Here is a 20,023-nt window from a genome sequence, read left to right as displayed (position 1 = left end):
AACTTTAAAGCATAAATGCTGCTTCAGACCCAGGGCTGCTGTAAGGGTTATTGTTTTATATGAATGAGAGCTCTGCACAGCTAGAAGGGATTAAGAGTTTATATTGACGAGTTTATATCTTCCCTGTCAAAGAAATGAATCATTGTCTGGAATCTGGCTGAGGAAATGCTCCAGACAACACCCGAGGAAGGGAAGGCTCTGAAGTTCTTCTGTGTAATTACACAGAACTAAAAAAGGGACTTGGTGCTACAGCTGGGGCAGACAGAGAAGTTTTACAAGGTGGGATGTACTTTTGCCTGTGTTTTAACTTCTTTTTTCCCCTCCAGAGCCAGAGCAGATGAAGGAGAAGCAGCATTACCTGAAGAATGTGGAGAAGTTCTGCAGCCTCTCTGGGAATGACTGGCACCGTGTGTACCTGGTCAGGAGGATTGCCAGCCAGCACGGCATGGAGTTTGCTCAGAAGTTGGTCACAGAGCCACGGTTCAGCTGGGTGTTCCCAGCAGAAATTCTGCAACAGGTAGAGAACAGGCATCTCCTGGTGATGGCTCTGGTCTCCTCTTTGCCTTCTCTTTGTGCTGCTTTGGGGTGTTCCTACTGCTGTGTGGCTCTTGGGGGACAGGCCAGAGTGGCTGGGAGGTGTCTTGGGCTCTCTGGTGGATGGAGTCTCTCCTGGTGCTCTGGGGAGACTGAAATGCATGGGAGGAAGAGGAGGTCCTGCCTCCTGCAGCCTGGTTGTTGTCCCCAGTGCTCTGCATGGCCGTTCCCTTGGCAGGTACAGCACAGCCAGGCCAACCACATCGACCGGTACCTGGTGTGTGGGGAGCGCTACCGGGCCCTGCGCGACGCCGTGGGACGAGCCATGATGGAGGGCACGGCCCAGGGGCTGCTCCAGGCCGAGGAGGTACAGCCCAGGGCTCCCTCCAGACCCCTCTGGATGGCTCCAGCTCCCTCGTGTCCCCGTGGGCAGTGTCTGTTCCCATGGAGGTCACTGGGGCTTGTGCTCAAGCGTGTTTTCTTTGCTGTCCCACCTGCACATCGCTGGGGCAGCTCTGGCCTGTCCCCTGCCACATCCTTGGTTCTTCCCCAGGCCTCCAGCAGCACCCCAGCTCTGGAATCTGCCCACCTGCTCCTGGCCATCTTCCGGGAGGTCACTGCCCTGTACGGTGCCGGGGATCCGAGCCTTCATCCCAAGCCACAGGTAGGACACTCCCCTCTGGCAGCTCGTGACAAACCTTCTGGGTAGGGATGAGGGGGATCTGCACTGGTGGTGGAGGAGCTTTTGCTCCTGTGTCCCAGCTGGAGTGATGGCCCGAGCTGAGCAGGCCGGGGAGGCTGGAGCAGGGTAACCCAGTGTGGGAAGCAGCTGCTCTTTGCTTGTGTGGGCAGTATCCTGATGGCTTGAGCTCTTTCAAATCTGTGCTTTCAGCAAACAGAGGTGATGACTGAGTTCATCCAGAGCTCCCAAGTGCTGAATTCCCTCGAGCTGAGGCTCCTTGCAGTTGCCCTGGTGAGGAACTCCCTGCCTGGCCTGGCTGTGGAGGCACAGGGCTGCGGGCAGCACGGAGCCCTGGTGGAGGTGGCTGTGCACGTGGCTGCTGTGCTGCTGTGTGGACACAGCCCTGTCCTGCAGCCCCTCAGGAACCTGGCCTTCCAGCCACACAGCATGCAGGTGAGACACAGAGCCCTTCAGCACATCCCTGCTGGATCCTCTGTTGGACCTTTCAGTGCTCCAGCTCGCTGTTTGAGCTGTGAAACACTGAGGGGTGCTTATTTCAGTGCTGTTGGGGTTAATTAGCACACCAGGCTCTGGCCTGGGATCTTTTCAAGGCACCTCCATCCTGAGTAGTATGAAGCAAATACCTTTGGTGGTATTTGGGTGAGCAAGGCTGAGAGCAGCTGCCTGCTCAGAGAGCAGTGGCTCCTGGCCCAGGGGAGGGAGGTGCTGCTCGTGCAGCGAGCAGTGCAGGATGTCTGCAGGGTGCACGTGCAAGTCGTAACAATACTGACGGTTCTAAGAGTGGATTTTCAAAAGTGAATTTGAAAGTCTTTGTCACCTGCCTGACCTCTGCTCTCAGATGTCTCTTGTTCCCCGGTGTGAACAGTGAGTGACTGCTGCAGGACAGAGCTGTTTCACAGATCCAGGTGTGACTTCTCCCCTTTCCCTCCCCAGCACTCCTTTCTGCCCACAATGCCCGAGGACATCATGGCTCAGGCGAGGAGCTGGGAGGAACTGGCTGGTCTGCACTGGTATGGTGAGTGCTGCTGGCTGGCTGGGGGAGGAATTCCTTGGCTTTGGAGAATGGAAATGTTCCAAGTGTGAGGACAAGCACACTCCTCAGCAGTTATCTGTGGTAAATCCCGATTTGCAGTGACAGTGTGTGGGTGATGCACCAAAGAACATCCAGTGGTGTTTAGTCTGCAGCTGTTGGCAAAGCTTGAGGGGGCACAAAGGCAACACAAACAGGGTGTGAGAGGAGCACTCTGCCACCTTCCTGGCCAGCTTTGTCTCTGCTTCCCACAGCTGGACCTCCCTGCAGCTGGGAATGGGGGGTGGGAGCATTCCTGCCCTCAGCAGCAGAATCTGACAGGCATTGATTCCTTGTTTCTTAAGGAGAAGCAGCACTGAAAAATTCCTTGGCTTCCTGTGTGGGCTGTCAGTCCTTTGGACTTTGGAATAGTCAGATCAAGTTAGATCTTGAAGCATATTTCTTGCTCTAGAATGATGGTCCCAAGGAAAGGGACCAACAGGGGCTGTATAAATCTGTCTTAGAACACTGTCCTGTTTGTTTCTCTTGACAGAATGTCCCAAAGGCCACCTCTGCACTGTGGGAGAGGTAAGAATTTGGCACCGATGGGCATTTAAGCCAACAAACTTTTCAACAATAAACTGTTTTATTTTGTTTACTGGTTTTAATGTTCTGATGCACAGAGTTCCACTTCTAAACTCGCTATTATCAATCATTCTGTCACTGTAATGTAAAATTCAGAATACCCCTAACATTTATACCATAGATTGGGAAACATCAGGCAGAGGCCCAGTTTGTAGCAGGGTTTGAATTAACCATTTACAGCTTGGATTTCTGTTCCTTTCCCTTTCTCTGCTGGAGAAGCTGTTGGAATTGTGTTCTCCTGTTCTTTTCCCAGTGTGGGCTCCCCATGGAAATGAGCCGCTGTCCCGACTGCGGCGTCCCCATCGGAGGCATCGAGCACAAACCCCTGAAGGGCTTCCAGCTGTCCAGGTGTGCTTTGCTTCAATGCCTTGGCAGTGCTAAACCATGTAGGGTTTGCCTGTGCTGCCTTAGGGGCACCAGACACTTCTCTGGAAGGTGCAAGGAAGAGTAATCAGGCAGCAAAACCAAAGAAATTTGCTTTTCTGTGCACAAAACCGACTGGAAGCCTTCACTCCCCTGTGGCATTTTGAATTGGAGCTTTTATGGCATTCAAAGATATTATGGGTCAAAAAGGCATTGCTGGGTTTCAGAGATGTCTTGTGTGGTTTTTGTCAAGGCAAAAAAAACCCAAACAACCATATATGCACTTTCCTACAGGAATCGTGAAGACAGAACTCAGACTGGCCACATTCTTGGAGATGTCCAGCACAGAAGAACCCTGGGAATGTCTGACAGGGGCGTGTCCCCCGTGGTCTTTGTGCTGCTCCGTTTGCTCACCCACCTCTCAATGCTGCTGGGAGCCTCCAGAGACCCTCAGGTATCTTCCAAAAATGCTTCCAAGAGGTCACACAAAATGTAGGGAAACCTTTGTGTGCTGCTGGTCCTTTTCATCATATGCCAAATGACCAGGGCAGTCTGTCAAGATGTGAGACCCAAATTCCAGGAGGGGTTTTGGTTAATTCTGCACTTCATGCAGGCACATCCACCCAGCCCTGCCTTTCTGGGCCCAGGTGCAGGAATCCCACAGATGAGGGTGCCTGGCAGCCTGAGCTCTGTGTGCCTTGTGCTTCCCTGGATGTTTCTGGCTGTGCTCAGCTCTTGCCTTTGTTGTCTTTAGTCCGTGGGAAGGATGATCAAGCCAGCAGTGGAGGATGTGGTGAGCTTCCTGCAGCAGCACGTTCAGGAGGACTTGGTACAGCTGACCAGGATTTTGGGGAAAAGTGTGGATGACACCATCAGCATTCTGCATCTCGTGCTCAGCAGCCTCCTGCAGGCCCCCCAGCAGCAGCCAGGCCAGTGTAAGAAAAGCCACCTGCCCTGTCACACCTGGGGCTGTGGCCATGCACCCACTTTGCTGATAAACCCCTTCCAACAGCAGCAGCTGAGCTGAAGCGGAAAACAGAGAGTTTGAAGCTTGTTTCTTACTGTAGGGAGGGAAGAATTTTTGGCTGTTTGCTTCTTTCAGTCCAATACATGGGGTTTGGTGCAGTCAATAGCTCTGAAAATGAATTATTGACAAAAAAATGTCATGACAGATGGGCAGAGGTCACAGCCCCTGAGCAGGGCTGCTCTCCCAGCACAGCAGCTCGTGCTGTGTGCAATCCCTGTTCTGTTCTGTGCTGTCAGTGACTCCCAGAAGTTCTCTGGCAGAAGAGGGATGGCACAGTGGGGTTCCTGGTGGGATCTGGAGTCACTGTGGCACAGAGGCATTTATGTGTAAACACCCCATCTTTGGAGTGTGGGACAGCACCAGTCAGTGTTCCAAGCTTGTCACTGATGATGGTCTGACCCTGGACAATCTGTTCAATGTTTCTGGGGCTATGAAGGAGTTGTATAAATGTTCCCATCATTCACACGAGTGACTGGCTGAAGCTCCTGGAAAGCTGGATCACTGTGTGATGTTTGGGTGTCACTCTCCAGCTGGACCAAGATACTCAGTGAACTTCTAGGACCTGTGAATCTCTGCTTTCTTTTCACTGAAATATTGCAGCTGTAAGAGGTGAAATATTCCTGTTGCAGGGCTGGTGCAGTTTGATGATGTTCTCTCCACCAAGGAGAAGAGAAACAAATGGGAAGAAATTGTTGCAAACACAATTATTGTTCCTGAACTGAAGGTGAGAAATCTGCTGTACAGAGTCAGGAGCTGAGCAGTTCAAAACCCACTGGAGGTCTGATGTGCTGTAAATTCTGTGCTACACTTTTCACCTGGCTATTCCTCAAGCCAGACCATCCATAGCACAGCTGCAGGTTAAGGATCAGCCACCTTTATTCTACCTGGGGACCTGGAAGTCTGAGACTGGAGTTGTTCTGGGATGAATTTTATAGCTGGAAAAACAGAAATGGCTTAGCTCTGTGGGAGGTATTTCACAATATCCAATCATTTATTATTTTCTTAATGCAGGATTTGGATAAAAAGCTGCTGAAGTTAAACCGACAAATACAAGAGGATGAGAGAATCTCTTCCAACCCCATAGTGAAAATCGTGTATGGGGACCCAGCTGCATTCCTGTCCCAGCTGCCAGGGGACAGCCACATCCACCACTCCAGGATGTGGAGCTGCCGCAGGAGGGTCTCAGTGGAGAACCTGGGCCACGTCGTGCAGCAGAAGAATGCCAAGGACACCGTCCCTCTCCTCTGCAAGTTCCTGCAGAAGGTGGGGCTGGCACAGGGATCAGAGCCTGGGATTGCCCAGGGCTTAACCACATTGGGATGTTCTTTATTCTCAGTACTTGCTATGATCTCGAGAATGAGCATGGAAGATATTATTGTCTTTTATGGAATTACTTCTTAAATGCTTAAAAGTGTTCCCAGCTGTTTAAGCACAGCCTTACCCACAGGCTCCCTTTCCTCTTCCAGGAAGCTGAGCTGAGGCTGGTGAAATTCCTACCAGAGATTCTGGCTCTGCAGAGAGATTTGGTGAGGCAGTTCCAGAACACCACAGAGATCAAACACTGCTCCATCAGGGAATTCCTCAGGGAACCCCACTCAGGTGAGGAGACTCTGCCAAAATTGTAATTAATGAAACAGAAAGTGCTGGACTGTCCAGTTGAAAGTGGAGGGGGAAATTCACCTTTTCCTTTTAACTCTCACCCAAATTAACTGGAGACCTGGATAGGGTGGGAAAAGTTACCAGATGACTTGAAGGGAATTAAGCACAGAAGATTTTTTGCTCTGTGCAGTGCAGCAGTGCTTCTGTTGGCATTTTAAGTTCAGCCCTAGAGCAGGGCTTGCCTGAAGAATGGAATAAACTTCCCTCCCTTCCTTCCTTTCATGAAGTTTGTGGCAACTCCTTCAATTGCATTTAAGTACAAATACTGATGTTTTTAAGTACTTATGGAAAAGTACATAAAGGTCATGCAGACCAAGGTGGCCAAGACCATCTTTGTGGCCTGGGCCAGGAGCAGACAATACTGGAAAAACAACAAACTGAGCAAGTGATACCTTCAGAAAGGTGTTTGGTGTCTGTTTAGTCTCTTGAGCAGCTGCCTGGAGTTCAGTGCTGTGCCCTGAAGATCCTGTGTTGGAGAGTTTGACCAGGAAAAGATGTTTCATGGATTTATCTTTCTGTTGTTTCTCAGATGTGATGAGGGACCTGTTAGAGAGGAGAGTGAATGTGTTTCTGTCTGTCTGGAACAAGCTGAGAAGCTCCCTGGACACCAATGGTGAGCAGCTTCTTTTCCAGCCCTGCTCCTCGAGGTTCCTCCCATCAGTGATTCTGAGGCATATCCTCAGAACTGAGCTTGGCCATTGAATTTTAAGAATCTAGGTCCAAGGGGAAGAATTTGTTTCCCTGTTGTAGCGTTCTCACCTGAACTTGTTTCCTTTTTCACCAGCCCTTGTTCCCTTGTCCTCAGGCTCGGTAACTCCTGCCCTGGGCCGGCTCTGGGCCTCCTCAAACAGCCCTGTCTGTATTTCAGGGGAAATTAAGCTGCCTAAAGGCTACTGTGAGGCGGAGCTGAGCCTGGACAGCAGGCTGGAGGTGCTGCTGCCGCGGCGCCAGGGGCTGGGGCTGTGCTCCACGGCCCTGGCCAGTTACCTCATCGGGCTGCACAACGACTTCGTGCACTCCGTCAACAGGCACATCAAGGAGGATGACAGGTGTGCTGCTCTTCTGCTCCTGGGGCTCTGCTGCATCTCCTGCTCCCTCCCTGTCAGCTCTCCCCGCTCCACAGAGGCCCTGTGCTCCCCGCAGGTACCTGATCAGCCCCTCGGAAGTGGCCGACCTGCACCTGATCAGTTACGAGGTGGAGAAGGACCTGATCCCTCTGATCCTGTCCAACTGCCAGTACAGCATGGAGAAGGGAGGGGAGACCTTGCAGGACTTTGATCTGGAGAGGATCCAGCAGCAAGTGGTCAGCAAGTTCCTGCAGGGGAAGCCGCTCATCACGCTGAGGGTAGGAGGGGCAGGGGCTGTGCAGCCAGGAGGGCTCTGGGAGCAGCATTCCAGAGCTTCACATCCCTGCCTTTCTCTCCTGCCAGGGAATCCCCACCCTGGTGTACAGGCATGACAGGAACTACGAGCAGCTGTTCAGTGATGTCAGGAATAAGCTGGAGCAGGTGGGTTTCTGCACTGCAGGAAGCAGGGCAAGCGTGAAATCCCTGCTTTTCCAAGGGTTTGCTGTCCATCCAAAGGCTCACCTGCTGATTTCTCAGCATGCCTTGGGTACGTGCAATCTGGCCTTATGCTGTCAGTCAGGATTTGCAGAGAAAAGGGAGATAGTTCAGCATTTCAGTTTCCTCAGTTTGGGCCTCTCTTGTCTTTCTTCCGTGACTTGAGCAGTTTGAACCGAAAAAGGAATGGCTCTAAAATAATGTGAACTGTGACTTTGTGGTTTTCAGAGTGCTCTGCCCAGTTCTGTGATGAACATGATCAGTGGGGAGCTGCAGTCCTACAGTGATGTGTGTGATGCTCTGTCCCTCACCGAGATCACCCTGGGCTTCCTGGCCATGGCTGGTGAGAGCGCTGAGATGCTGCTGACTGAGTACATCGAGCAAGTTCTGCAGATGGGGGATCAGACAAACCCTCACGTGCTGCAGGTCAGTCCTGAGGGCAAGGCTCAGATTCTTACAGGATAAAGTCTGCCCTGCTTTGTGCTAAGCCCAGCCTGTGTGGCAGAGCCCTCTCACTTCCCCACTGCCTGTGGTGATGTCAGAACCTGGATTACTTCGGGCAGATGGGCTCCACCCAGGCAAAGGGGCTGGATGAGCTCCGTGCTGAGCTCTCTCTGGGCAGGGCAGGCTGGGGATGGGCTCCAGGGACATCCCTCACATCCACAGCTGTCCTTCTCTTCCAGGCCCTCAGACGGTGCCAGCTCAGACACAGCATAGCCCTGTGGCAGCTCCTGTGTGCCCACAAATCGGAGCAGCTGCTGCGCCTCGGCAGGGTATGGAACCCCAGCACCTCTGCCCTGCCCTGCTCTGCTCTGTCCTGCTCTGTCCTGCTCTGCCCTGATCTGCCCTGCTCTGCCTGCAGCTGCTCAAATGTGTCATTGGGTTCCTTCTCCCCTCGCTGCATTTTTAGGATCCTTTTGCAGATGTCAGTGCAGACTACAAAGAAGAGCTCACCCCAGAGCTTGCCAAGCTCCTGCACACCTTCCTGGTCCACTCCAGGCTGGAAACCTTCCTGCAGGAGCTCCATGAAATGATCATCCTGAAGCTGAGGCGTGTCCAAGCCGTGGAGGAGTTCAGACCCAAGTGGAGGTAGGAGTTACACACCCAAAGCCACCACAGTTGTTAACTGAAGTTTCTCTGCCTCTGAGCGTGCACACAGTGGGAGCAGCTCCTTTGGCTCCTGCCTGTCCTGAGGGCCACGGCCCAGCCAGCAGCATCAGGAATAGCCACACTCATTTCTGGCAGGTGTCACTTCCACCTCACACAGGCACTCTTGGGGACACTGCTGGAACACACCAGGAGCTGCTGTCCAGGCCACAAACACAAGCACTGCTGCAGGCACTTGAATAAAATAATAAAACAGAATCACAAAATCATTAAGGTTGGATAAAACCTCCCTGATCACCAAGCCCAGCCTTCAGGGCTGGACACACTCAGCTCTGCAGAGGCACAGCTCATCCCCAGAGCTGTGCCTGTGGCTCCAGCTGGCTGTTTGAACCCTGCTTGCTGCACATACACCTGTTCAATTGTGGATAGCGACTTTGGGTGCTGCAGTGCACTCCTCTGTGGCACTTGTGCTTTGCTGGGGCCCAGCTGTTAATGCTGTTCTCTTGTCTTCCAGCCTGAAGGAATCACTCTTGCCTTACCTTTATGCCAAAGACTCAGAATTAGCGCTGGAGCTGGAAGACACATTCCCAGATGGGATTCTTCTGTCTCATGCCACTGGGACCTGGAAAGCAGCTGCTCTCTTCAAGCGGGAGCACAGGGAGAGTTAGGGCAGGACCCTGCCAGGGAATGCCACAATGGCTTCCAGAACTTTGGGCATTTTGTTTGGGGCTTGTTGCTTGTTCTTTGGGTTTGGGGTTGTTGTTTTGACACCTGTTGTGAAGAGGAGAGGGGGCTGTGGAGCAGGACAGTGAAACAGGCCCAACAACTCCGTTGTGAACCCTGGATCCTCACAGCCCCAGAGCCACTGGAGGAACATGAAGGACTTTTTTTACAAACCGTGGTGCTGGGGCAGGGCTGTTTCGGGCAGCCTTTCTGTGGGCACGGGGCTGGCAGCACCGCCTCCGGCCCGGCACCTCCCGCTCGGCGGCCCCGGGAGCAGCGAGCCCTGGCGGCCGGGGCTCCTTCCCTGCCTTAATCCAGCTCCCTTCTCCCTCTCCCCTTCCCAATAAACTCAGTTCAGCTCCCGCTCGCTCCCGGCTCCTTCCGTGCCCTCAGCCGGGACCGCAGCGCCGGCCCGGAACGGCCAAGCCCGGCCACGCGTTCCGGGGGACGGCGGCGCTGAGGGACGGGCGGGCCCGGTGCCACCATGGCCGCGTCCCCCGGGCAGCGCCGCCGCTGGGAACGGTACCGGGGCTGGGAGCGGTACCGGGGCTGGGAGCGGTACCGGGGCTGGGAGCGGTACCGGGGCTGGGAACGGTACCGGGGCTGGGAGCGGTACCGGGGCTGGGAGCGGTACCGGGGCTCGGGGCTGGGAGCGATACCGGGGCTGGGAGCGGTACCGGGGCTGGGAGCGGTACCGGGGCTCGGGGCTGGGAGCGGTACCGGGGCTGGGAACGGTACCGGGGCTGGGAGCGGTACCGGGGCTGGGAACGGTACCGGGGCTGGGAGCGGTACCGGGGCTGGGAGCGGTACCGGGGCTGGGAACGGCACCGGGGCTGGGAACGGTACCGGGGCTGGGAGCGGTACCGGGGCTGGGAGCGGTACCGGGGCTCGGGGCTGGGAGCGGTACCGGGGCTGGGAGCGGTACCGGGGCTCGGGGCTGGGAGCGGTACCGGGGCTCGCGGCTGGGCCAGGCCGCGCTCGGGGCTCCCCGTCCCCACGGGCTCCCTCAGGAAGAGCCCCCGGTGCTCCCCCGGGCTGGCTGGGCCCGGGGCTCGGGGAAGGCCCCCGGGGCTCGGGGAAGGCCCCCGGGCCCGCTGTGACCCCGGCGCTGTGGCAGGGAGCAGGCCCGGCTGAAGGGCAGCGTGGTGCCGGAGGACACCGAGGAGTGGCAGAAGGATCCCCGTTTCACCGGGCTGCACAGAGTGGGAGGTGTGGATTTATCCTACATCAAGGGCGACGAGAGCCGTGCCTGCGCCTCCCTGGTCGTGCTCAGCTACCCGGGGCTCGAGGTACGGCGGGGCACGGCAGCCGTGGATGGGAGAGAGGGAAGCAATTGTTCCTGTGACGGTGGTGGGGCCCTGGCAGAGTCACCCAGAGTAGCTGGGGCTGCCCCGGATCCCTGCAAGTGTCCAAGGCTGGACACTGGGGCTTGGAACAGCCTGGGATAATGGGAGCTGTCCCTGCCGTGGAATGGGATGGGCTTTAAACTCAGTGCTGACCAAACCATTCCGTGACTGCTGTGTGTGTTCCCAAAAGAGATAAACAGAAAAAAAATGCGTGTAAGGATTTAGGCAGAAGTTTAGGAAGGTGTGATGCAAACAGCTCCCCATTGCAGGAGTTTTGTGGGGTGGCTGGGAACTCAGCCAGGGGCCAGAGAAGCTGCAGTGCCTGTTGTGGGAGCTGCTGTGGGCAGAGGGAGGTGTTGCAGTGCTCCAGGGCAGTCCTGTGTGTGAGCTCTCCCTGGGGATCAGCTGATAACACGGGCTGTGACACAGGAGAGCTTTTCCAAACCCGCCATGGATCTCGCATCTCACAGTCATTTTGCTTGAACTAATAAAGATTTTTGGTCTCTTTCCCAGCTTTCAAAATGATACAAAAGAATTGTCTTTAACTGTAAAAGCTCTAACAAGCAGAGAAATAAAGTTTGATGCTGTCTGCTGGGATTTTAATGAGCCAAATCTCAAGTCCTGCTGTGATCTGCAGGCCAAGGCAGAATCACTGTTTGGTGCTGCCGTCCGTTTCCTTTGCCCTGTGGCTTTCCAAGAGATGAGCAGAGGGCAGGAGGCAGAGGAGGAGGCTCTGGAGCATCCAGGGGCTCTGGCAGCATTGTGGGTCCTGTCTGCCTGCCCCAGGTGCTGTACCAGGATTGCCGCATGGTGCCCGTCACTGCCCCGTACGTGGCCGGGTTCTTGGCCTTCCGAGAGGTCCCTGTCCTGGTGGAAGCTGTCCAGAGACTTCAGCAGGAGGAGCCCCAGCTCCAGCCTCAGGTGTGGTGTGTTTTCCTTGTCCTGAGCTGGGATGTCCTGGCTGCAGAATCCTGGGAAAGGTGTTCTCCCTCTGGAGCCTGAGCTGGTGGGGCGGGAGGGGCACGGTCAGAGCTGTGGTGGAGCATCTGTTCCCTTTCCTTAGGGAGCAGGGATGTGGAGCTGGGAGCAGCCAGGCTCCCGTGGTGTGAGCAGGGCACTGCCAGTCCCACACTGCTCTAGGGTCAGGCACAGGCAGGAAGAGCCTTATGGGGAGAATTGAGGAACCAGGAGAGATTTCTCCTTCCCCCAGAGCCAGCATCCCTGCTTGCTCCTCGGAGTGCTCTCGGTGCCCAGGAGATAACTCTGGCTTTGGCTTTTTCAGGTGCTTCTGGTAGATGGGAATGGCCTGCTCCATCCCAGAGGTAGGCTGTTCTGGAGAACCCTGCTCTGCTGCTTGCTGTGCTGCTCCTTGGCCTTGCTGTTTCCTGGCGTCCTGCAGCTACAGTGGCTCCTTGTTGGCAGGATTTGGCACAGCCTGTCACCTCGGAGTCCTGACGGACCTGCCGTGCATTGGCGTGGCCAAGAACCTCCTGCAGGTGGATGGCTTGGTCAGGGATGAGCTGCACAGGGAGCAGGTTAGGCCAGGCTGGGATTTGTCTCTGTTTTTTAATGTCCCAAGGGAATTTGGACAGCCACATGCAATTGTGTGCTCAAGAGCTGATTTTGTGTGTGTTCATTCCTAGGTTCGTTCCCTGCAGAGGTCAGGAGAGACATTCCCACTGACAGGCACCTCAGGGAAGGTCCTGGGCATGGTAAGCTGTCACCTGGCCACTCATCCCTCTCCACAGCGGAGCTGTCTCCTGTGCAGGAGGGCAGGTGTGAGCAGGTGACCAGTGACACTGCTGGCCCCTCCTGAGAGCTCAGGTGGTTGTAGGGAGTTGGCAGCTCAAGCGCTGGGAGCGTTCACATCCGTGGCTGTGGCACCTGAGGTGCTCCAGCAGCCTGGGTTGTGAGCTGCAGTCTGGGAGAGGTGCCAGTTCCCTGGCAGCTTCCCGGGATCAGTCTGGGAGCGTCTGCTCCAGAGCAGAGCAGGAACAGGCAGCTGTGAGACACCTCCTGTGGGTGCTGCCAGCCGGGGCTGGCACAGCTCCCTGCGTCCCAGAGCAGCTCAAGCATTCAGGGAAGGGCCACGGGGGACAGGCAGTGCCTGGAGGAGACTCTGGGCTGGAGAAGATGTTCAGGAGGGCTGGGAGCTGCAAACACAGAGCCACCACCCCACCCGAGGGGTCTGGCTGACTCCTAATTCCACTGCCCCTCCTTGGCTGTGTTCTAACGAGCCTCTTCAGTGCCTGATCTCTCCTTTCTGGCTGCCCAGGCGCTGCGGAGCTACAACAACAGCTCCAAGCCGCTGTACGTGTCCGTGGGGCACCGTGTGAGCCTGGGCACGGCCGTGCGCCTCGTCAGGGCCTGCTGCCGCTTCCGCGTCCCGGAGCCCATCCGCCAGGTACGGCACTTCCGCGGGGGGCGGCTGGGCCAGGGGCCAGGCAGCGGCGTTTGCCGAGCCCTGGGCTGTTCCAGAGCCTCAGTTTGCCTTCCTGTGCTGTGGACAGGCTCCTTCCTGCTGGGCTGTTCCCCCAGCCCTGGGTGCTTCTCACCCATCCTTCCAGGCCCCTTCTCCTGCCGCAGTCATTCCCAGCCCTGCACAGCCAGCCTGCCCCATTCCCTGCTGCCTCTCTGCAGGCTCTCCTGCGGTGCTGGTGCCAATCCCCAGGAGCTGGGAATGTTTTCCCGGGTGCTTGGGAGCCGGCACAGCCCGCAGTGCTGCTCCTCTGGGCCTTTCTGCACGGAGCCAGCAGCCAGCAGGTGACAGCACTGCATCACTGCCACCGAGCTGCAGCTGCCACCGAGGCTCAGCCACGGCTGATCTTAAATCTCAGCACAACTTGGGGAAAGGCTCTGGAGATGCTCAAAGCCTCTGGGGCTTCTGGCCTGGCAAGTGCTTCCCTTCTCCCCGAGGTCCCTCTACCGTTGGTGGCACCACAGCCCAGAGCCAGGGGTGACTCCAGGTGTCCTGCCCGGGTGTCCCTGTCCCTAATTCTGCCCTGGGACAGCCCATTGGCATCACTGCTGTGCCAGCTGGGGTCAGGGGTGTGCCTCCAGTCTGTGTGTCTCCAGTGCTGGGAGACCCCACTGGGCACTGCTCCAGTGTCCCCTGGAACCGAGACTCGTAATCTACCCCAAAATCAGAACTCCGTGCAGCAAAACAAGCCTTGGGGTGTCCATAGCAGAGCTGCAGTTCCCAGGCTCAGCCCCAGTACCTGCCAGACTGGAGGAGCTCCTTATGTAACCTGCTCCAGCCAGGGACAGATGCCTCTGCAGAGCTCCGAGCCAGCTCTGCAGCTCTGCGTGTTCAGAGGAAGGGAGAAGCATTCCCTTTGGAAACAAAAAGGTGTCTTGGAGCTTTTCATCACCCTCATTCCGCTTCCAGCCATCTCCAGGATTTGCTCGTGTTCAGAGACTCTTCCAGTTCCCTGTGACCTTTTTCTTAGAGTGATGGAATGAATTATTATCACTTTTCTTACAGAGAGATGAGAAGTCCAACAGGGAGTGAGTGTTTACTCTAGAGGGATGGCAGGAGATGAGGACACTTAAACCTTTCCAAGGGACTTGTCCCTGCTGTGCTTCCTCTGTGTGGTGACTGCCACAGCTCTTGGCACGGGCAGAGCTGACAGCCTCAGCTCCTGAGCACCTGCAGCTGGAGTTAGGAAACAGGAGGCTCTGGAGAATCCTGCCATGGGTGGCTGACGTGGCTTTTTTTGCCATGGTATGTCTCCAGAAATTGCAGACCTGACAGGAGAAGTGCTTACAGGTTTCCCAGTGTCAGGAAAGACCTGTGGATCATCAGGGCCTGGTCTGGAAGTTCTGTCAGCCCAGGGAATGAAATGAGAGCTCAGCTGCCCGCAGCCCCTGAGGTTTGTGAGGGCAGTGTGTGCAGTGCAGCTGCTGTGGGAGCTTTAGGGGATGTGGAATTCCCAGGAATGCAGCATTATCCAGGCAGGGATCAGGGGAGGTCCCATCTGCATTCAGCCCACGGTGTGGTTGTGCTGGGAGCTCCTGTGTGCAGATGAGAGAAGTGAGATCTCTCAGAGGAAGCAGAGGGATGAACTCCCCTTGCCACCTGCAGTCAGCATTGACATCCTGCTCAGTCCTTGTGGCAGGCCCAGCCAGGAGAGCTGTGCTCGCTGCCAGGGCTGCTCCTCAGATCTCCCAGGCAGGAGCTGAGGAAGGCAGGAGCTGCCATCTCAGAATAATCAGCACAGCACTCACCCTGAGTGGCCCCAGAACTGTCCCAAGCCCTGCTGAGAGAGCTGCCCTTGCCTCCTGCCACAGGTCAGCCCATCCCTGGTGCGTGCCCACTCCTGCTCCTTCCTGGGATCCCTGGGCACAGCAGGGAAGCTGCTGCCACCCTCCAGCTGCCAGGGATGGCACCAGGGCCTGCTCTGCTCGGGCTGGGTTGGGTTCCTGCTTGGCTGCTCAACCTCCTGCTCACTTGGTGCTTCCCTCAGCTGCTGGGACAGCCCACCAGGAAGGGCTGGCCTGCAGGTCACCCTCTGTGAAACACCAAACACTCACCCTCAGAAGAATGAGACAAAGCATCAGCCTCTCCTCTGGGACTGGCGTCAGGCCCTGGTGTCCTGAGGTGTCCTGAGGCTCCAGCTCCCTCTGGGTGCACCCTGTCCAAGCTTGCTGTGCACAGGGACCACCCTGGCCCCTCAGGTAATGGGCAAAGCAACATTTCTACAGCCAGCATTCATCCCCTCTGAAAATAGCCCAAATCTGTGAGGATTATTGCAGGGCAGTGATCCATCTTATTGATTAGCCCGTGGTTAATCACCACCTTAAGCTGACTCCAGTGCTGTGTTAGGAGGGAGCCCTGCCTGGGAACTGCCACCTCATCAAGCGTTAGCTGATGTTCTCAGCAGAACGTGGTTGGGCTTTCTCTTCCCTAGGAAAATAGTTGGTAGCTGTGCGTCCTGCTCCTTGCTCTCCCCATGGGGACTATTGAGCAGCCTCCTTCCCTGCTTATAAAATCCATCACGTAATCGCTTATCCTGAAGAGTGATCAAAGTTATTTGTCAGTTTGGTTATGAAACTGTCCAATTATAGAGAGAAGGGAAAAAAATCTCCTAAACAAACCACCCCTTATGTAACTCTCTCCTTCTCAGCTGGCAGGAGGCTCTGCAGTTGTGGAGCAGGTTCCAGCAGCAGGCAGAGCCTGCAGCCAGGGCTGGGGGTGAGGGCCTGGGGGCTCCAGGGCTGCAGGAGAGGCTCCTTGGGAGCAGCACAGGGTGGAGAGCAGCAAATGCTTCAAGGACAGTCCCCGGGGATGTGTTAACCCAATTTCTGAGCTCCTCACCAGACACTCTGAAGCTTTTCCAGCTGGGAAGGTCACATCCTGCTTTGTAAGTGGGGAGAGACTCAGCCTTTGAGGTGGGCACAGCAGCTGCTTGGAAATGGCACAGCAGCGCGTTGGGGAAAGAAGTTTCTAAAAGAGATAAAACTTTGAAGGGCTGTAAAAATCAACTGCCAGTCATCAAAGTTGTCCAAGAGCCCAGGATGTGCTTGTGATGGCATCAAGGGTTTGCTGCTGGTGTCGTGCAGCACTGGAGGGCTGAGCAAACACCCCAGGGTGGGGGCAAGAACACCCAGGCAATGCCCAGCAATGCTTCCTGGCAGTTCCTGGGCTGTGCTTGGTGCTCTCCTTGCCCCAGGCTGCCGTGCCTGGCTGGGGTTCCAGGGTTGTGCTGACAGCAGGGTGGATGGGGCACTCTGGGGTCACAGAGGAGGCACCAGCCAGGCTGCTCAGCCCATGCTTGTCCTTTTCCTCCCTGGTTCCAGGCTGACATTAGGTCCAGGGAGTACCTTCGGAAGCTGCCCTGCGCTCCACAGGACGTGCTGGAGCCTGCCAGCCCAGAGAGGTGGGTGTGGGGGCAAAAGGGGATCTGCTGGTGGCATGAGCTGCAGTAATGGCATTAAAGGTACAGGCAGGGTAACCAGGTGAGCTCAGTGAGGAGCTCAGTGAGGAGCTCAGGACATGTGCTGCCTGCAGAAGGTGATTCCTGCTCCGTGTGGCCACGCTGCCTCACACGTTGCTCCCCACAGTGCCGTGTCCTGAGCTGGGGAAGGGCAGCGGGGATTTGGTCTTTTTTCAGCACTGGTCATAAGCAAAGCCCTAAAGCCCACAGGTGTGACCTGAGGGTGAACAGAAATACCTGCAGGGAGCTGGTTTTGGCCCCCAGGTCGTGGGGAGGGTCAGAGTCCCCCACTCTTACATAAGGTGGGTTAGTGGGTGTCAGTTCAGGAATAAATCTGTGGCAGGTCCCTTGAGCTGCAGGAGCTCAAGCTCACCAAGTGCCAGTTGTTTGTGCCTGTTGGCTTCTAGTTTTTTTTAAAACTACTTTCTCATTTTTGTTCCCAGCAGCAAAAAGGAGGCTGAATTGGAGGATTAGTCTGGTGCCAGAAGAAGGTGCAGAGCTGCTCTTCGCTGGGCCCTCTCCTGCACCAAAGCTGAGTGCTGCTGGGTGCAGGAGCCCAGTGCCACCCTGAGGGACAGCTGTGCCAGGCTGTGTCCCACAGGACAGCACCAGCCACTGCTCAGGGGCAATCCTTGCAGCGAATTTCTCAGGGTTCATTTTCAAGTCCTGTTAAAGTCCTTGTGCAAGCAGAGGCTCACCTGTAAGTTTGCAGCACCTGGCTGGAGTCCTTGGGCTGCTGCAGGGGGTGATTTACAGAGATGCTGAGGTGTTCCCACTGCAGAGCCAGCCTGTGTCTCCCACCACACCTCTGGAACTGAGCCCTGCCTTCCCCCTGTCCCTGCAGCCTGGGCTCTCCTGTCCTCTGCACATTCCCGGGGAGCAGCAGCCCTGTCCCAGCTGCAGCAGCCCTGTTCCAGCTGCAGCAGCCCTGTTCCAGCTGCAGCAGCCCTGTTCCAGCTGCAGCAGCCCTGTTCCAGCTGCAGCAGCCCTGTTCCAGCTGCAGCAGCCCTGTTCCAGCTGCAGCAGCCCTGTTCCAGCTGCAGCAGCCCTGTTCCAGCTGCAGCAGCCCTGTTCCAGCTGCAGCAGCCCTGTTCCAGCTGCAGCAGCCCTGTTCCGGCTGCAGCAGCCCTGTTCCAGCTGCAGCAGCCCTGTTCCAGCTGCAGCAGCCCTGCTGCCCAGCTCTTCCCAAAGGAAGGATCTCAGGGGAAAGGGTGGCAGAAACCATCTCCCTCCAGGAGGATGGGGAGGTCATTCCTGGCACACAGAGCACTCCAGGTGCCAAATCCCAGGCTGGAGTTCTGGCCCAGCCCCAGCTGGGCCTGAGGAGCAGAGCCCAGAGCTTCTGTGGCCAAATCATCCTCGACCCTCAGCACCAAAGCTTCTCCCAAGGTGTGGGATCCTGGCTGTTCCTGAGGAGCAGCAGGAGCAGAAGGTGCTCTGGGAGACCTTGGTGTGGCTGTGTAAGATTCCAGCCTGAAGAAGAAGAAGGATGATTTCCTGGGGGTGTGGAGGGGTGCTCAGGTCAAGCTCCTGTGGGCTGTTTTAACCTCAATTTTGCATAAATTCATTGTACAACTTCTTTCTTCTGTCCAGCCTGTTGTGCCTCTGCTGTGTTGGAATCTGAGCTGTCCCTCCTGAAACCGGGTGGGAAAAGGGAGGAAGTGACAAACGCTGCTGCCCTGGGCCCAGCTGGGCAGATCTGGGGCTGGTCCTGTTCTGGAGAGGGGCACAGGCACTGACAGAATTTCCCTAAGAAGCCTTTGCTGCCAGGTGTTGAAAGGCAGAGCGGGAGCTGCCAGGCCCCTGCAGGAGCTGCCTCTCCCAGGAGCCTCGGAGCTGTTTCACACCAGGATTTGTCTGTGGGTGGACAGAGACTGCCAAGGGAAATCCACAGGGGAAGCTGCTCCTTGGTCCTGGGGCTGTGGGGCCAGGGGGGGCCTTGGGCTCGTGCCTGGGCTCTGCCACAGACAGGGGTGGGTGTCTGGGTTCTATCTCAGGTTTCATTTCTGGGGTTTTCATCCCTGATCTCTTGGTGATTTTTTTGTGCTTCTGGTTGGTATTTGACAATGGGAGATGTGGGGTGGGCACAGGGCAGGCTCTGCAGCCAGAGCTGTGGTTTGGGTGGAAGCTGGAGCCCAGCTCTGACAGGGAGTGGGGCTGTGGCTGTCGAGGGTCTGTCACTGGGTGTTCTGATCCATGGAGTGTGCTCAGCCTGGGGGGGATCCAGGGCTGGCCTGAGCTCCCCCAGCTGCCTCTGCCGTGGGGTGAGGGAAAATCGGGTGAAAAACCAAAACAACAGCACAAAAAATAGCTCTGCATCACTGCCCTGACTTCCCTCTGCGTGAGGCTCTGAACTCTCCTTCCCAGTCCAGCTAAACTCGGATGACTCTGGATGAAGTCACCTGGGGAGGCTTGAGGAGGAGGAGGAGGAGGAGGAGGAGGATGGTGCTGCAGTGTCCCTGCTGGAGCTGGGGCTCTGTGCTCCTGCCTTTGGGCTTTGCCTGTGCCCAGGGATGCTCCCAAACGAGGGTGCTTAAAGGAAGGGACTAATCTCTGTGTTTGGTGTCTGCTTGTGGCTTTTGGACACAATAAGGGATTAACTTGGTCTTTATCTAATTGGTTTATAACCCTGGGAAGGGAAAATCGCTTTGTAGTGCTTGAAACCTCTTAGCAGAAACTCAGAGACTGGAGCTTGAGTGTCCTTCGAAATAAACTCATACATGGCTTGTCTTTTTTAACTCTCTGTTTGCTGGAAATCAGCTTTTCTGGGTGTAAAGTTGTTGGGAATCAGAGGAAGACAGTTCTTGCCAGCTGGTTGTAAATCCTCCTGTTGTCACCGGGGGGGTTTGTGGTCACAGTTTCTGTCTGGGATTGTTTGGGAGTCTGGAGGTGTCTCAGGGCTTGGTCACCCCCAGTGCTGCTGGGGAATGAGCAGGGATGGGGCTGCCCAGTGACAGCTCCTGGGTGACAAACTGGGGCAGAATTGGTTTGGGGTTGGGTTTCCTGACTCCCAGGCACAGTCCTGCTGCAGACTCTGGCTCTGCTCCCTGTGTTTTATTTGGACGCCTGGAGATCAGGAGAGGATCCCTGCACCCGCCTTGTTGGTCTGGGGTCCCGGGAGAAGGGAGAGGAGATGCTTTAGGACGCAAATCTGTTTGTTCTGGGAGCTCTGAGGAAGCCTGGGTGGGATGAGTTCCATCACAGGTGTCTGGAGCTGGGTGGGATGAGTTCCCACCTCCGTGTCTGCAGCTCGTGGCAGTGTAGGTGCTGCCTGTGCAGCTCGAGCTCCGGTGACTCAGGGTTTGTATTTCGGGACGAGGATGGGGGAAGTGTTTTATTGGGATTCCCCCCTCCCTGCCCCCAGTTCTCATTCCTCTTCCCTTCCGTGTGGTTGGGTGGGTTTAGGAGG

The 20,023-nt window shown here is 56.1% G+C and overlaps 2 protein-coding genes and 1 long non-coding RNA gene across 9 annotated transcripts in view; 2 read left to right on the top strand and 1 right to left on the bottom strand.

Moving 5' to 3' along the window:
• The window catches only part of RNF213 (ring finger protein 213), a 43,798-nt gene extending 34,103 nt beyond the window's left edge, over positions 1–9,695 (top strand). The window contains exons 47-66 of the mRNA XM_086857760.1: positions 327–517; positions 773–901; positions 1,088–1,198; positions 1,427–1,669; positions 2,171–2,252; positions 2,800–2,834; positions 3,145–3,239; positions 3,549–3,708; positions 4,009–4,189; positions 4,911–5,005; positions 5,293–5,544; positions 5,748–5,880; positions 6,470–6,553; positions 6,809–6,989; positions 7,084–7,285; positions 7,371–7,448; positions 7,731–7,928; positions 8,186–8,275; positions 8,413–8,591; positions 9,124–9,695. Of these exons, the coding sequence (XP_086713886.1) occupies positions 327–517; positions 773–901; positions 1,088–1,198; positions 1,427–1,669; positions 2,171–2,252; positions 2,800–2,834; positions 3,145–3,239; positions 3,549–3,708; positions 4,009–4,189; positions 4,911–5,005; positions 5,293–5,544; positions 5,748–5,880; positions 6,470–6,553; positions 6,809–6,989; positions 7,084–7,285; positions 7,371–7,448; positions 7,731–7,928; positions 8,186–8,275; positions 8,413–8,591; positions 9,124–9,277 (2,873 nt within the window). The 3' untranslated portion in view covers positions 9,278–9,695. The remainder of the gene's footprint in view (positions 1–326; positions 518–772; positions 902–1,087; positions 1,199–1,426; positions 1,670–2,170; positions 2,253–2,799; positions 2,835–3,144; positions 3,240–3,548; positions 3,709–4,008; positions 4,190–4,910; positions 5,006–5,292; positions 5,545–5,747; positions 5,881–6,469; positions 6,554–6,808; positions 6,990–7,083; positions 7,286–7,370; positions 7,449–7,730; positions 7,929–8,185; positions 8,276–8,412; positions 8,592–9,123) is intronic.
• On the bottom strand, positions 82–10,419 carry LOC147649846 (uncharacterized). Its single transcript, XR_015278095.1, has 2 exons — positions 10,089–10,419; positions 82–9,881 (listed from the first exon to the last, which is right to left on the bottom strand). It is a non-coding gene; the product is annotated as an uncharacterized LOC147649846 (long non-coding RNA).
• Positions 9,568–19,352, top strand: ENDOV (endonuclease V). 7 transcript variants are annotated; one of them, XR_015278093.1, is made up of 10 exons: positions 9,568–9,854; positions 10,450–10,621; positions 11,465–11,599; positions 11,961–12,000; positions 12,101–12,213; positions 12,322–12,390; positions 12,954–13,082; positions 16,478–16,557; positions 17,061–17,644; positions 17,741–19,352. XR_015278093.1 is itself a non-coding variant. In XM_086857763.1 (9 exons), the coding sequence occupies exons 1-9, from the start codon at positions 9,817–9,819 to the stop codon at positions 17,086–17,088; spliced, it is 804 nt and encodes a 267-aa protein (XP_086713889.1). In that variant the 5' UTR covers positions 9,568–9,816; the 3' UTR covers positions 17,089–19,352. The 7 variants fall into 7 exon arrangements, 3 of the variants coding, with proteins under 3 accessions (XP_086713889.1, XP_086713888.1, XP_086713890.1); XR_015278094.1 differs by having other exon boundaries at positions 17,061–17,787; positions 17,882–19,352; XR_015278091.1 differs by having other exon boundaries at positions 17,058–17,644.
• Positions 19,353–20,023: the final 671 nt, after the last annotated feature.

The sequence above is a fragment of the Cyanistes caeruleus genome, chromosome 19 (assembly GCF_971803275.1).
Source record: "Cyanistes caeruleus chromosome 19, bCyaCae1.hap1.1, whole genome shotgun sequence".
Classification (NCBI taxonomy): Eukaryota; Metazoa; Chordata; class Aves; order Passeriformes; family Paridae; genus Cyanistes; species Cyanistes caeruleus.
Note: the sequence above shows the minus strand (reverse complement) of the source record. Positions and strands in the feature narration are given on the sequence as shown.